Source organism: Bos javanicus, chromosome X, assembly GCF_032452875.1.
Source record: "Bos javanicus breed banteng chromosome X, ARS-OSU_banteng_1.0, whole genome shotgun sequence".
Taxonomy (NCBI): domain Eukaryota; kingdom Metazoa; phylum Chordata; class Mammalia; order Artiodactyla; family Bovidae; genus Bos; species Bos javanicus.
Window position 1 is genome coordinate 37,410,247 of NC_083897.1, and position 12,896 is coordinate 37,423,142.

Here is a 12,896-nt window from a genome sequence, read left to right on the forward strand (position 1 = left end):
CACAGAGGTAACTAATTTCAAGAGTTATACAACTAATCTATTTACCAGTGCAGAACTGACATAAGCACAGAAAAATCTACCAATGGATGAGAACCCAGAATCTAGAAGTAGATCTACACATATAGTCATTTGATTGTCAGTGTCATGGCACAAAAGTTATTTACTAGGGAAAGTTTTCAACACATTGTGTGAAACTAGGTATCTGTACTAATGAAAACAAAAGGTCAATCCTTACTTGACACAATGCCCAAAATATAATTGAAGAATTAATTCAAGGCTGACCACAGATTCCAATTTAGCAAAACCAAACTATGGGTGTTTAAGGAACTGGATTTTCTAGGGCCTGCTCTCGTTCAGTTGCTCAGTCCTGTCTGACTCTTTGTGACACCATGGACTGTAGCACGCTAAGCTCTTCTGTCCCATGGGATTTCCCAGGCCAGAATACTGGAATGGGTTGCCATTTCCTTCCACCCAGGGATCGAACCTGCATCTCCTGCGTTGGCAAGCAGATTCTTTACCACTGAGCCCCCTGGGAAGCCCTGTATGGCCTAAGCAGTAGTTAAATGACAATTTTTCTTCCAATGTAACCACAACACATTAATGCTGTGTTGAAGAAGAAAAGCTCTCCCTGGGTCAAAGAACGTCACTGAAAACAAGCAAGAGTTTTTTTGAGTTTTGTTTTAATGTCAAGACCTTTAGCTCAAGAGAGGGCTCCAGCCCAAACGGGTCAAATCAGAAACACTGAGTTCACCCAAAGTCACTCAGTCATTAAACAAATGCTGCCAAGTGCTATGTGGAGAAGTCAGTAGCCTTGCTTGCCATTTGGGGCAGAAAGGATTACAGGATTATTGATCATCAGTATGATACAGACAAATCCCTACTGTCAACCTCAAGGTTTCTCACCACAATTCCTAGGTGCAAATAACTTATTCGCTACACATTTTAAGTAAATTGAGGGCAGTCTGCTCTGCAGAAACTCCCTTATGGATACCAACACCTTGCAAGTGTTTATCACTCAGTTGTGTCCGAGTCTTTGTGACCCCGTGGTCTGTAGCCCACCAGGCTTCTCTGTCTATGGGATTTTCCAGGCAAGAACACTGGAGTGGGTTGCCATTTCCTTCCCCAGGGGATCTTCCTGACCCAGATATTGAACCCAAGTCTCCCGCATTGCAGGCTGACTCTTTACCAACACCTTAGAGTCACTGCAATTCCGTGGTGTGCTGGGAAACATGGAAGGATCGCGATGGGGTGGGGACATGCTGGTGTGTCGTGCACACCCACAGCCAGGACATGACATCACTGAATTGTGACGGTGCTGAACACGGAGCTGGGGTGGAGGCAGACTGGTGTGTGTGTGTGTACGTGTGCAGGTTGGGGTATGTGTGTGTGTTGGCAGACTGGTATGGGGGGGGCAGACTGGTGTGTGTGTGTGGGGGCAGACTGGTGTGTGTGTGTGGGAGGCAGACTGGTCTGTGTGTATGTGTGTGTGTGTGTGCAGACTGGTGTGTGTATGGTGGGGGCAGGGGGCAGACTGGTGTGTGTGTGTGTGTGTGTGTGCACACTGGTGTGCGGGGGAGACTGGTGTGTGTGGGGGGGCTCACTGGTGTGTGTGTTGCACATGAATAGCCATTGTGATGGCACTAAACATGGAGCTGGGGTGGGGGCAGACTGGTGTGTGTGTTGCACATGCACAGCCAGGGCATGACATCACTGAATTGTGACGGCGCTGAATGAGGAGCTGGGGCGGGGGCAGCCGTGCGTGCGTGCGTGTGTGTGTGTGTGTGTGTGTGTGCAGACTGGTGGGGGGGGGTAGACTGGTGGGTGTATCAGTGTGTGTGTGTACAGACTGGTGTGTGTGTGTGTTGCACAGAACAGTAAGGGCATGACCTCACTGAATTGTGACAGCGCTGAATGAGGAGCTGGGGCGGGGGCAGACTAGTGTGTGTGAGTGCACATGTGCAGATTGGTGTCTGTATGTGTGTGGGGGGGGGCAGACTGGTGTGTGTGTGTGTGTGTTGCACAAGCACAGCAAGGGCATGACATCACTGAATTGTGAAGGCACTGAATGAGGAACTGGGGCGGGGGCTGACTAGTGTGTGTGTTGGGGGGGGCAGACTGGTGTGTGTGTGTGTTGCACACCCACAGCCAGGGCATGACATCATGGAATTGTGACGGCGCTGAACGCAGAGCTGGGGCGGGGGCAGACTGGTGTGTGTGTGTGTGTCTGTGTCTGTCTTGGACGCGCACAACCAGGGCGTGACATCATGAAATTGTGACGGCACTGAATGCGCAGCTGGAAGAGGTGTGGGGCTATCTCCACCACATGGACATGACAGCTGTCCATAACCGAAGAGTACAGATAACAGTGAAACATGGCAAATAAGAGAGAATGAATTCTGAGTCCTTCCATTCTTGTGTTTTAAACAGAATTTCTGTAACCTTGTTTATGTAAATTTATAAAACTCATACAAGTACATATGAGTTTTCAGTGATGGCTCTGTAAGACAGTGAAAGTTAAGTCGCTCAGTCGTGTCCAACTCCTTGGGACCCCATGGACTGTAGCCCACCAGGCTCTTCCGTCCATGGAATTTTCCAGGCAAGAGTACTGGAGTGGGTGGCCATTTCCTTCTCCAGGGGATCTTCCCAACCCAGGGATCGAACCCGGGTCTCCCACATTGCAGGCAGATGCTTTACCATCTAAGCCACCAGGGAAGCCCTATGAGACAGTACTGAACTGAATACAGTCTGTAGCATTCACAGTGGGACAAGAAGCAGGAAGACTTGGTCCACTGTGTATTTGATTACAGGGACTCTGTTTTTTGTCTTTTTCTGAGACTCCTGAGTATGCAGACTACAGAGACGATTTCCAAGAACCGTATCCTGTGTCCGCTTTCAAACCCATCAAAGCGCCAGGAGGGGCAGCCCGCACACAGAATGACCCGCCTGAAGTCTCTGGGTTCCCGACCGCTTCCGAGAACACAAACCAAAAGTTGCCGGGTCCAGGCTGCCGGGGCGGGGCCGGAAGGCGGAGGAGCCTGCCCCGAGCCGAACCCCCGGAAAAGGTCGGCTCCAGCGCGGCCGCTGACCTTGGCTGGGCCCGGCCGGAGCTCCAGCGCCCTCCCCCGCCCCTGCGCCGCGCGGGTTCCTTGGGGCGGAGGGCGCGGCCTGGCCTGGGAGGAGCGGAGCCCATCCCTTTCCGGAGCCCGGGAAGGCGGCTCCTCGCGGCGCCACCGGGGGCCCGCGCCCGCCCTTACCTTGACTGGCGGCGGCCATTTCGGCGAGCTCGTCTCGCGATGACACCCGCGCGGCTTCGCCGCGGGAGGACGCGGAGTGGCGCGCCGCCGCCGTCTGCGCGAGCTGGCTTCCGGTACGTTGGGTAGATGTTTCCATTCCCACGGCGGCGGCGGAAGAGGCCGGGCGGGGCACGGGCTGTCCCCTCCCCTTCTCGGCGCGCTGGCGCGTCACAGAGCCCCGGGGGCGGGGCTACAAGCGTAGTGGCCCCGCCCCCCGGCGGGCCAGGCCGCGCGTGCGCAGAAGGCCTTTTGCGGCCGCGCTGGCTCCCTACTTCCGGTCCCGCTCGCAGGGGAACTTTCGGTTCCCCGCTAAACGTTACGCGGCCTTTCCTTCGCGAACGCTGTTTCGCTCCTTCCTTTACGAAAAAGTTCAAAGGCGGGCTCTTGGTGGTGGTTCATGTCAACACTGAGCACGTACTTATCACTGCCCCAGCCCCAAGCGACAGCGACAGCTGTTGTGACTCCGTCCTAGTTCACGGCGACACCGCCCTGCCAGAAACCTTGCTGTTATTCCAATGCTTCCGTCTCAGCCCAAATGGCCCTCAGCGAACAGGCCACCTGCTATCGTACCATTAAACCCGATCCTCACGGCTGTGGCCAGAGATCACGACCCTCCCTTGCTCAGAACCCTACCATGGCTCCCTAGAGCCTTCAGTGTACAAGTCACAGGCCCCTTACTGAAATGTAAGCTTCTTATATTTGCGCGTTAAGGTACGCATCCCATGACCATCGGAATTTAAAATTGCGACCTGGTTCATCCCTCCTTCCCCTTCTCATACTTTACTTTCTTTTTGGGCGCAGTTCTTAGTTCACCTGACATGCATAAGGGACCCCTGTCTTACAGGTATTGCTTAGCCTCTCTCAGTTGATGGTTTTCCCTGCTGTGCACCCGGTGCCTGGGACGGTGTTTGCGTAGGACCGTGCCTGATTAGGACAAATGAGCCATTGTGTGCTCTTTGGCGAACCACTTAACCACTCTGCCCCTTAGATGCTGCACCTGTACTTACTTTGCAGTCTCACTGTGAGGATTAAGTCACATAATGTGTAAAGCATCTGACATAGTTCAGTTCAGTCGCTCAGTCGTGTCCGACTCTTTGTGACCCCATGGACTGCAGCTCGCCAGGCTTCCCTGTCCATCACCAACTCCTGGAGCTTACTCAAACTCATGTCCAAGAGTCGCCAGCGTCACTGCCATAATTATCACACTCTTTTGTAACTAGAGGCTTTCCTGGTGGCTCAGACTGTAAAGAATCTGCCTGCAACACAGGACACCTGAGTTCGATCCCTAGATCAGGAAGATCCTCTGGCAGAGGTGGCTACACACTCCAATATTCTTGCCTGAAGAATTCCATGGACAGAGAAGCCTGGCGGACTACAGTCCGTGGGGCTTCAAAGAGTCAGACACGACTAGGCAACTGACCCTCATAGTAACTATGTATCTACTTTTCTATCTACGGGGCTATGCTATGACTACCATAAGGCAGGAACTGGATTTTATTCATCTCTGAAGCATGGACGTATAGAAAAAGGGTTAGGAGCATGGCTTCTGGAGCTAGATTAAATGGTTTTTTAATGCTACAGTTTACAAACTGTGTGACCATGGCCAAGATCCCTAACCTCTCCATGCTTCAGTTTCATGACCTGTATGATGAAGACAAGAATGCTTGTTGCCTTAGAAAGCACTTAGAAGACTTCCTGGAATATATTACATGCCCACTATTATCTCTGCAATGTTGTGCCTAGCAGAGAGAAGGTCTCAGCAAATATTTAACCAAGGGGGTTTCTTCCTGATTGTTTCCAAGCCTGACAATACCTTGCCAATTTCTCCCAGCCAATTCTTATCTGTGTACAACTGGACTCTGCATGATAACACTTCTTATAGAAACCCTGACAAAGATTCTTATTAGCTCCTGTACTTTGAGACCCTTAGGGGAGGCTCTCATACCTGCTAATATGCATTAAACTGAGTAGGGTTTCTGCTTGAGTGCAGCATGGCTATATTTTTATGTAAGGGAATACAGCCTATACTCTGGCCAAATGTAAACAACCTTAAGAAGCGTATATGGAATTTAGAAAGATGGTAACGATAACCTTGTATGTGAGACAGCAAAAGAGACACAGATGTATAAAACAGTCTTTTGGACTCTGTGGGAGAGGGAGAGGGAGAGGGTGGGATGATTTGGGAGAATGGAATTGAAACATGTATAATATCATATATGAAATGAATCGCCAGTCCAGGTTTGATGCATGATACTGGATGCTTGGGGCTGGTGCACTGGGATGACCCAGAGGGATGGTATGGGGAAGGGGGTTCAGGATGGGGAACACGTGTATACCCATGGCGTATTCATGTTGATGTATGGCAAAAACCAATACAATATTGTAAAGTAATTAACTTCCAATTAAAATAAATAAATTTATATTTAAAAAAATAAACCAAAAGTCACATTTTGGAAAAAAAAGAAGCATCAGGTAGAAATGGTGCCAGAAACATAAATACATGAAAGCTAGGTAGTTCTGAGTGCTCTGTAGGAAAATGAAGCCCATCAATATGGCCCACATATTGATGGCGCCAATGTAGAGAGAGAGCGTATAGTGTCAAGGCACAGGTCCACATGTGAGCTCATTAGAAGGCAAAACTTGAGCCAGGAGAGTGAAACCATGTGGTGACCTGGGGAAAGGTGTTTCAGGTAGAGGAGATGGCAGGTGCTAAGATTCAGGTGCTCAGTGTTTTAGAACAAGAAGGCCAGTAGCCAGACTGAGGTGAAACCTTAGAGGTAGGAGAAAAGGACATGCAAACCATCAGGAAGACTCTAAAGTTAAGTCCCTCAGTCATGCCCCACTCTTTGTGACCCCATGGACTGTAGTCCACCAGGCTCCTCCATCCATGGAATTTTCTAAGCAAGAGTACTGGAGAGGGTGGCCATTGCCTTCTCCAGGGGATCTTCCCGACCCAGGGATCGAACATGGGTCTCCCACATTGTGGGCAGATGCTTTACCATCTGAGCCACCAGGGAATCCCTTAGGGAAGATTCTAGGACATGGTCCAAATGTAAGCTATTGCTCTGAATGAGGTCAGAAGCCAGTGGAGGGTTCTGGGCAAAGAACTGACTGGATCTGCTTTATGGTTTTAAAGGTCATTCAGTGGTGTCTGCGTGAGGGGCAAGGGGAGAAGCAGGGGCAACTCTTAGCATGCAGGTTGCTCTTGCTCATGCACAGATTCCAGAATCTTCGACATCCTGAGTGTCTCTTCTTCCTGCTGGTAAGAAAGAGGGTTGGAGGCCACCAGGAATATGAAGACAGCTTGGTGATCCTCTTCACCTGAGCCCACTTCTTCCTTTTCTCCAAAGTTCTGATCAAAGCAACAGTCTTGGGCCCCTGCTGCTTTCAGAGGTGAATGGGTTAAGCTTGAGCTCAGCCTTCCTCTTCCTACTCACTTCTTCCTGTGGTGGCTTCCCATCACCCAAAAGGAAGCAATCCTATCTGCCACTGCTGAGCTCTCATGCCGTTCTTAAGTCCCCTAATGTCCTTTCCAAAAACTTTGGAACTTTTCACGAAATCATAGAAAATTTACCTTTTTTTTTTTTTTTTGCCTCCTGGAAGCCTAGGATGTTTTTAGAGAACTGATTTTTCGCTTCTCCAGTTGAACATTTTCCAGCCATCAGAGCCATGCACATCAAGCTCTCTACCTGCTTCTTTCTGTGCCTCTGGCCATGCAGCTTCAGTGCCATCAGAAGATACTACCTGGGTGCAGTGGAACTCTCCTGGGACTATATGCAAAGTGAACTGCTCAGTGAGCTGCATGTGAACACAAGGTAAACCCAGGTTCTTGAGGTGCTGGGCAGGATGGTGGGTGTGGGACTCTGGCTGGCGGAAGATACAGACATGGGTTACAGTGGCTGTGATACTACTGAAGCCCTAAAGAGCATTTCCAAGTCACTGCCAATCCTTTTCGTAGATATAACCTATTTGTTGATTTTTTTCCCCTATCTTGTCCATTGCTACTCTTTGTCACATGCTGCCACTCTGGAAACTGGAGAGTGGGATAGAGTGAGGGCAGAGAGGCAAGAAGCGTAAGAGATGGAACAAAACTTCTATCAGGGAGAAGAGCAACAAGACCCATCAGTATTACCCAGTTTTGGTGTAAAGATAGTATTAACCATGAATTCAGAAGCTTTTCATCTTTTCTGGGTTCTGGCACATTTTGTAAGAGTAGGATTAAATAATCTTTCCAATATTATCTGTGGTCATTGATTTAGTCAGATTTTCTACCTATTCTTCGGTCAATGTTTATTTATATACATTTTCCTAGAAAGCAATCCATTATGCCTGGATTTTATAGTGTATTGGAATCAAGTCACATAGTAGTCATGTGATATTGTTAACCTCTTTTGTGTCTGTAGTTATATCTCTGTTCTTAGCTTGTGTATGTTCTCGTTACCTCTCTTACAAGTAATATTTTCAGGACGTTTCTGGATTGTATTGCTTTTGTCAGGAACCTGCCTCTTTTGGGTCCATCAATTTCCACTTTTATTTTCATCAGTTCTTCTTCCTTACTTCCTTTGGTTCATTTTGTTGATCTAATTGTTTGCTTATTGAGTTGAATGCTGAAACATTTATTTACAATTTTGTTGTGTTTTCTTTAAATGTGTATTATAAAGTTTTAAGCCCAGTACATACTTGATGGTAATGTAAATATTATATATGGTCATGTCATACAAGTGTTACAATCTTTTTTGTTCTGCTTGCTTTGCTCCCTACATTTCTTCTACCTGAACCTGCTTCTTGATTATCCCCAATCGGGTAGCCCTAGTATGGTAATATAGATTCATGAACACACATGTTTGCACATATATGCAAATAAAGGTTTTCTTTGTCATTGTTTTACAAAAATAGGATACTATACATTTTTCTCACTCATTAACACCTAATGGAATCCTGTGCAAGTCAATTTAATGACTATGTAAAATTTCTTTCCCTTTCTTCTGCCTTCAATCTTTTCCAGCATCAGGATCTTTTCCAATGAGTCAGTTTTTCACATCAGATGGCTAAAGTATTGGAGTTTCAGCTTCAGCATCAGTCCTTCCAATGAATATTCAGGACTGATTTCCTTTAGGATGGACTGGTTGGATCTCCTTGCAGTCCAAGGGACTCTCAAGAGTCTTCTCCAACACCACACTTCAAAAGCATCAATTCTTTGGTGCTCAGCCTTCTTTATAGTCCAATTCTCACATCCATACATAACTACTGGAAAAACCATAGCTTTGACTATTCAGACATTTGTCAGCAAAGCAATATATCTGCTTTTTAATATGCTATCTAGTTTTGTCATAGCTTTTCTTCCAAGGAGCAAGTGTCTTTTAATTTTGTGGCTGCAGTCACCACCTGCAGTGATTTTGGAGCCCAAGAAAATAAAGTTCATCACTGTTTCCATTGTTTCCCCATTTATTTGCCATGAATGATGGGACAGGATGCCGTGATCTCCGTTTTTTGAATGTTGAGTTTTAAGCCAGCTTTTTTACTCCTCTTTCACTTTCATCAAGAGCCTCTTTTGTTCCTGTTCTCTTTCTGCCATAAGGGTGGTGTCATCTGCGTATCTGAGGTTATTGATATTTCTCCTGGCAATCTTGATTCCAGCTTGTGCTTCATCCAGCCCAGCGTTTCTCATGATGTACTCTGCATATAAGTTAAATAAGCAGGGTGACAGTATACAGCCTTGTCGTACTCCTCTCCCAATTTGGAACCAGTTTGTTGTTCCATGTCTGGTTCTAACTGTTGCTTCTTGACCTGCATACAGGTTTTTCAGGAGGTAGGTAAGGTGGTTTGTTATTCCCATCTCTTTAAGAATTCTCCACTGTTTGCTGAGATCCACACAAAGGCTTTAGCATCATCAATGAAGCAGAAGTAGATGTTTTTCTTGAATTCTCTTGCTTTTTCTATGATTCAGCAGATGTTCGCTATTTGATTTCTGATTCCTCTGCCTTTTCTAAATCCAGCTTGAACATCTGAACATTCTTGGTTCACATACTGTTGAAGCCTGGCTTGAGCATTTTGAGAATTTTGAGCATTACTATGCTAGCATGAGAAGGCAATGGCAACCCACTCCAGTACTCTTGCCTGGAAAATCCCATGGACGGAGGAGCCCAGTAGGCTGCAGTCCATGGGGTCGCTAAGAGTTGGACACAACTGAGCGACTTCCCTTTCACTTTTCCCTTTCATGCATTGGAGAGGGAAATGGCAACCCACTCCAGTATTCTTGCCTGGAGAATCCCAGAGACGGGGAGCCTGGTGGGCTGCCATCTATGGGGTCGCACAGAGTCGGACATGACTGAAGTGACTTAGCTTAGCAGCATGCTAGCATATGAAATGAGTGCAATTGTGCAGTAGTTTGAACATTCTTTGGCACTGCCCTTCTTTGAGATTGGAGTGAAAACTGACCTTTCCCAGTCCTGTCACCACTGCTGAGTTTTTATATTTGCTTGCATATTGAGTGCAGCACTTTCACAGCATCATCTTTTAGGATTTGAAGTAGCTCAACTGGAATTCCATCCCCTCCACTAGCTTTGTTCGTAGCAGTTTGCAATAACATCTACTTATTATCTCACAGTTTCAGTGGGTCAGAAATCCAGGTGGGCTCAACTAGGAACTCGACTTGGGATCATACAAGGCCAAAATCAAGGTGTTCACAGGGCTATGGTCCTTACTGGAGGCTCCAGCTTGGGGGAGTAGGGGGAAACCCACTTCCATGCTCAACTGGAATTTAGTTCCTTCTTTCAGTTTCCATGCAGTGCCCTCTATCTTCATGCTAACAAGTGTACATCAAGTCTCTTTCATGCTTCAGATCTAACTTCAATCTCCATGACATCTGTTAAAACTTCTGCTCTGTCTCCCTCTTCCACTTTTAAGAATCCTCATGGTTACATTGGACCCACCCAGACATTTCAAGATCCTCTCCCATCTCAAGATCAACTGATTAACAACCTTAATTCCATCTGTCAAGTTTCTTCTGCTACCTAACAGAACATATTCCTGAGCATAATGCCAAGGGGCAGAGGTCACGAGAGACATTTTCCCTACCACAGGTATAATTTACATATAGTGAAACACACAGATTTTTAAATGTGCAGTTTGAGAAGTTTTGACAAATCATACCAGTTACATAAACACCACCCCAATCAATCATCCTGCAGCCTTTTAGTAAGTCTGTCTACCTTGACCTGGCACCAGGCAACAAGCTCCTTTCTGGAATTACAAATTTGCTTTTGACTTTACAAGACTTTTATATCAGTAAATTCATACAGTATGCACTCTTCAGTATCTGGATTTTGGAAATTTGCTCAGGCTGTCACATGAAGTTGTTCTGTCCTTTTTATTGCTGATTACTGCTCTTTTGAGGGAATATATCACAATGTATACTTTTTCACTGCCACATTAACCTTTGACTTGTTTCCAGGGGTTAATATAAATAAACCTGCTGTGAACATTCCTGTACAAGTGTTTGTGTGGCCATCCGCTTTCATTTATCTTAGCTGCATATTCAATGAGTGAAATCGCTGGATCATGTGAAAATGCACATTTAACTTTATAAGACACTATGAACAGATTTCTGGAATGATTATACCATTTTGTACTCTCATCAGCAATGCATGAAAGTGCCAGTTGCAACACATACTGGGTATGAGATGTTGCTAGACAGAGGATGAGATGGTTGGATGGCATCACTGACTCATTGGACATGAGTTTGGGTAAACTCCAGGAGTTGGTGATGGACAGGGAGGCCTGGCATGCTGCAGTTCATGGGGTCTCAAAGAGTCAGACACGACTGAGTGACTGAACTGAACTGAAGTAGTTTAGTTATTTTAATGACTATGTGCTGATATCTTACTGTATGTTTAATTTTACATTTCTCTGATACTAAAGATACTGAGCATCTTTACATTTGTGATTGACCATTCCTGTATATTATTTAATAACATAATGATGCAAATATTTAGCCCGTTTTTACATTGGGTTGTCTTATTATTGTTGAGTTTTGAGAATTCTTTATATATTCTGGATACAAGTACACTTGTTTTCAAAATTTTCTCACAGCACAAAGATTTTCATTTTGATGAATTCCAATTTATCTATTTTTTTCTGCTAGTTGCTTGTGTTCTTGGTATCATATCTAAAAAGCTATTACCAAATCCAAAGTCACAGAGATTTATACCAGTGCTTTCTTCTAAGAGTTTTATAGTTTTAGCTCTTATATTGAGTTATTTGAGTTAATTTTTGTGGATAGTTTAAGTAAGGGATCCAAGCCTGTGGTTGTGCAGTGTGACTGATCCTGAAGTAGAGGCCCAGATGATCAGTAGCCTGGTATCTAAATGAACCATTGGCCATTTATCTGTTAATATTGGACTATTTAAAAATTAGTGTTGAGATAATTGTACTTCATATGTTGTGCTTGTATTATAGCATGCAGGTTGAGGTATAGTGAATCACACAGTCTGTGTATAAAACTGAATGGAGAAAACGATTTATTTAGTATCTAGATTTCTTTTGTTTTATAGGCAGTCACATGTATTTACCAGGAAAAAGTTGATAGAATTTTATTTTGATGATACCATTTTATAGTCCAGATTATTTTGATACTGATTAACAGGATAAGCTGACTCTGAACATATCCTGACAACGTCTGCCAAGACTTGAAATAAACATCTGGGAAATTCAGTTTTATATTATCTATTCCTGCAGCTGCTCAACTTCTTCTAAGCAAAGGTCAGGGAATATAATAGGTTTTCCGATGGATTTTAGATAAAATGTGAAAGAACAGTTCACGTCAAGGACATTGTTGTGAAATATATTTGGCAAGATTTATATATCAAAGCCCAAGGGAAATACACAAACAAAACCCCACATAAGTTAGGAAAGAGTAAAACCTGTGAACCTGGGAACATTTTGTCACTTACTGTGCAGATTATGCTGAATCGGAGTTATAAATCACGTCCAAGTTGACTAGGGCCTAGGCCTTCTGTTTTCTCTGTTGCACAACCTTGTTCTTTTATCTAGCTTTTGATTTTTCCCTTTTCCCTCAGAGAGAGAAAAAAATTGTTTCTGTGTACTGGTGATCCTGTTCCTTCTCTGGTCTTCCAAGCTCTTAATCTAGTAAACACTTTTTATGTCTTAGATTTTCATTTTAGTCAGAAATATTAAAGTGAAAGCACTGTGCTAGTGTGTAGCAAAATACCTATCTCTGGACATAGATCTGAGTCTTGTTAGAAATCACTGGCAACTTCAGAGAAACTGGGTAAGACAGACTCAGCAGAATCAAGGAGATGGACTAGGCAGAGGAGAAGGGAACAAACTCGAGGGAGGAGTTGATGACTGTGCCTCAAGGTTGCCAGGAGATGGGACAAATCAACTCAAGTTTCAATGACTAAAAGCCCTGTAGGTCTATGCCAAAGCTAGTGCCATGGAAATTTCCAGGGATGGATGAAATTAGAGCACATTGAAATATTAATTAGTGTCACAGATTGAGTTCCCTAGAAGCAGACTGTGAGATAGAGATTGTCCTGTAGGAATGTTATTTAGAGTTGTCTTGGGATCAATACCCAAGGAAGA

At 45.2% G+C, this 12,896-nt stretch overlaps 2 protein-coding genes across 4 annotated transcripts in view; one reads left to right on the forward strand and one right to left on the reverse strand.

Moving 5' to 3' along the window:
- The window catches only part of FUNDC2 (FUN14 domain containing 2), a 28,777-nt gene extending 25,321 nt beyond the window's left edge, over positions 1-3,456 (reverse strand). Inside the window, exon 1 of the mRNA XM_061408910.1 lies at positions 3,255-3,456. Within this exon, the coding sequence (XP_061264894.1) occupies positions 3,255-3,390 (136 nt within the window). The 5' untranslated portion in view covers positions 3,391-3,456. The remainder of the gene's footprint in view (positions 1-3,254) is intronic.
- Positions 3,280-12,896, forward strand: part of F8 (coagulation factor VIII) — a 142,232-nt gene continuing 132,615 nt past the window's right edge. For 2 of the 3 annotated variants that reach the window (XM_061408900.1, XM_061408903.1), the window contains exons 1-2: positions 3,282-3,367; positions 6,897-7,108. In XM_061408900.1, the coding sequence (XP_061264884.1) occupies positions 6,963-7,108 (146 nt within the window). In that variant the 5' untranslated portion in view covers positions 3,282-3,367; positions 6,897-6,962. Of the gene's footprint in view, positions 3,368-6,896; positions 7,109-12,896 lie in introns of all 3 variants that reach the window. The other variant, XM_061408901.1, reaches the window with a different exon arrangement.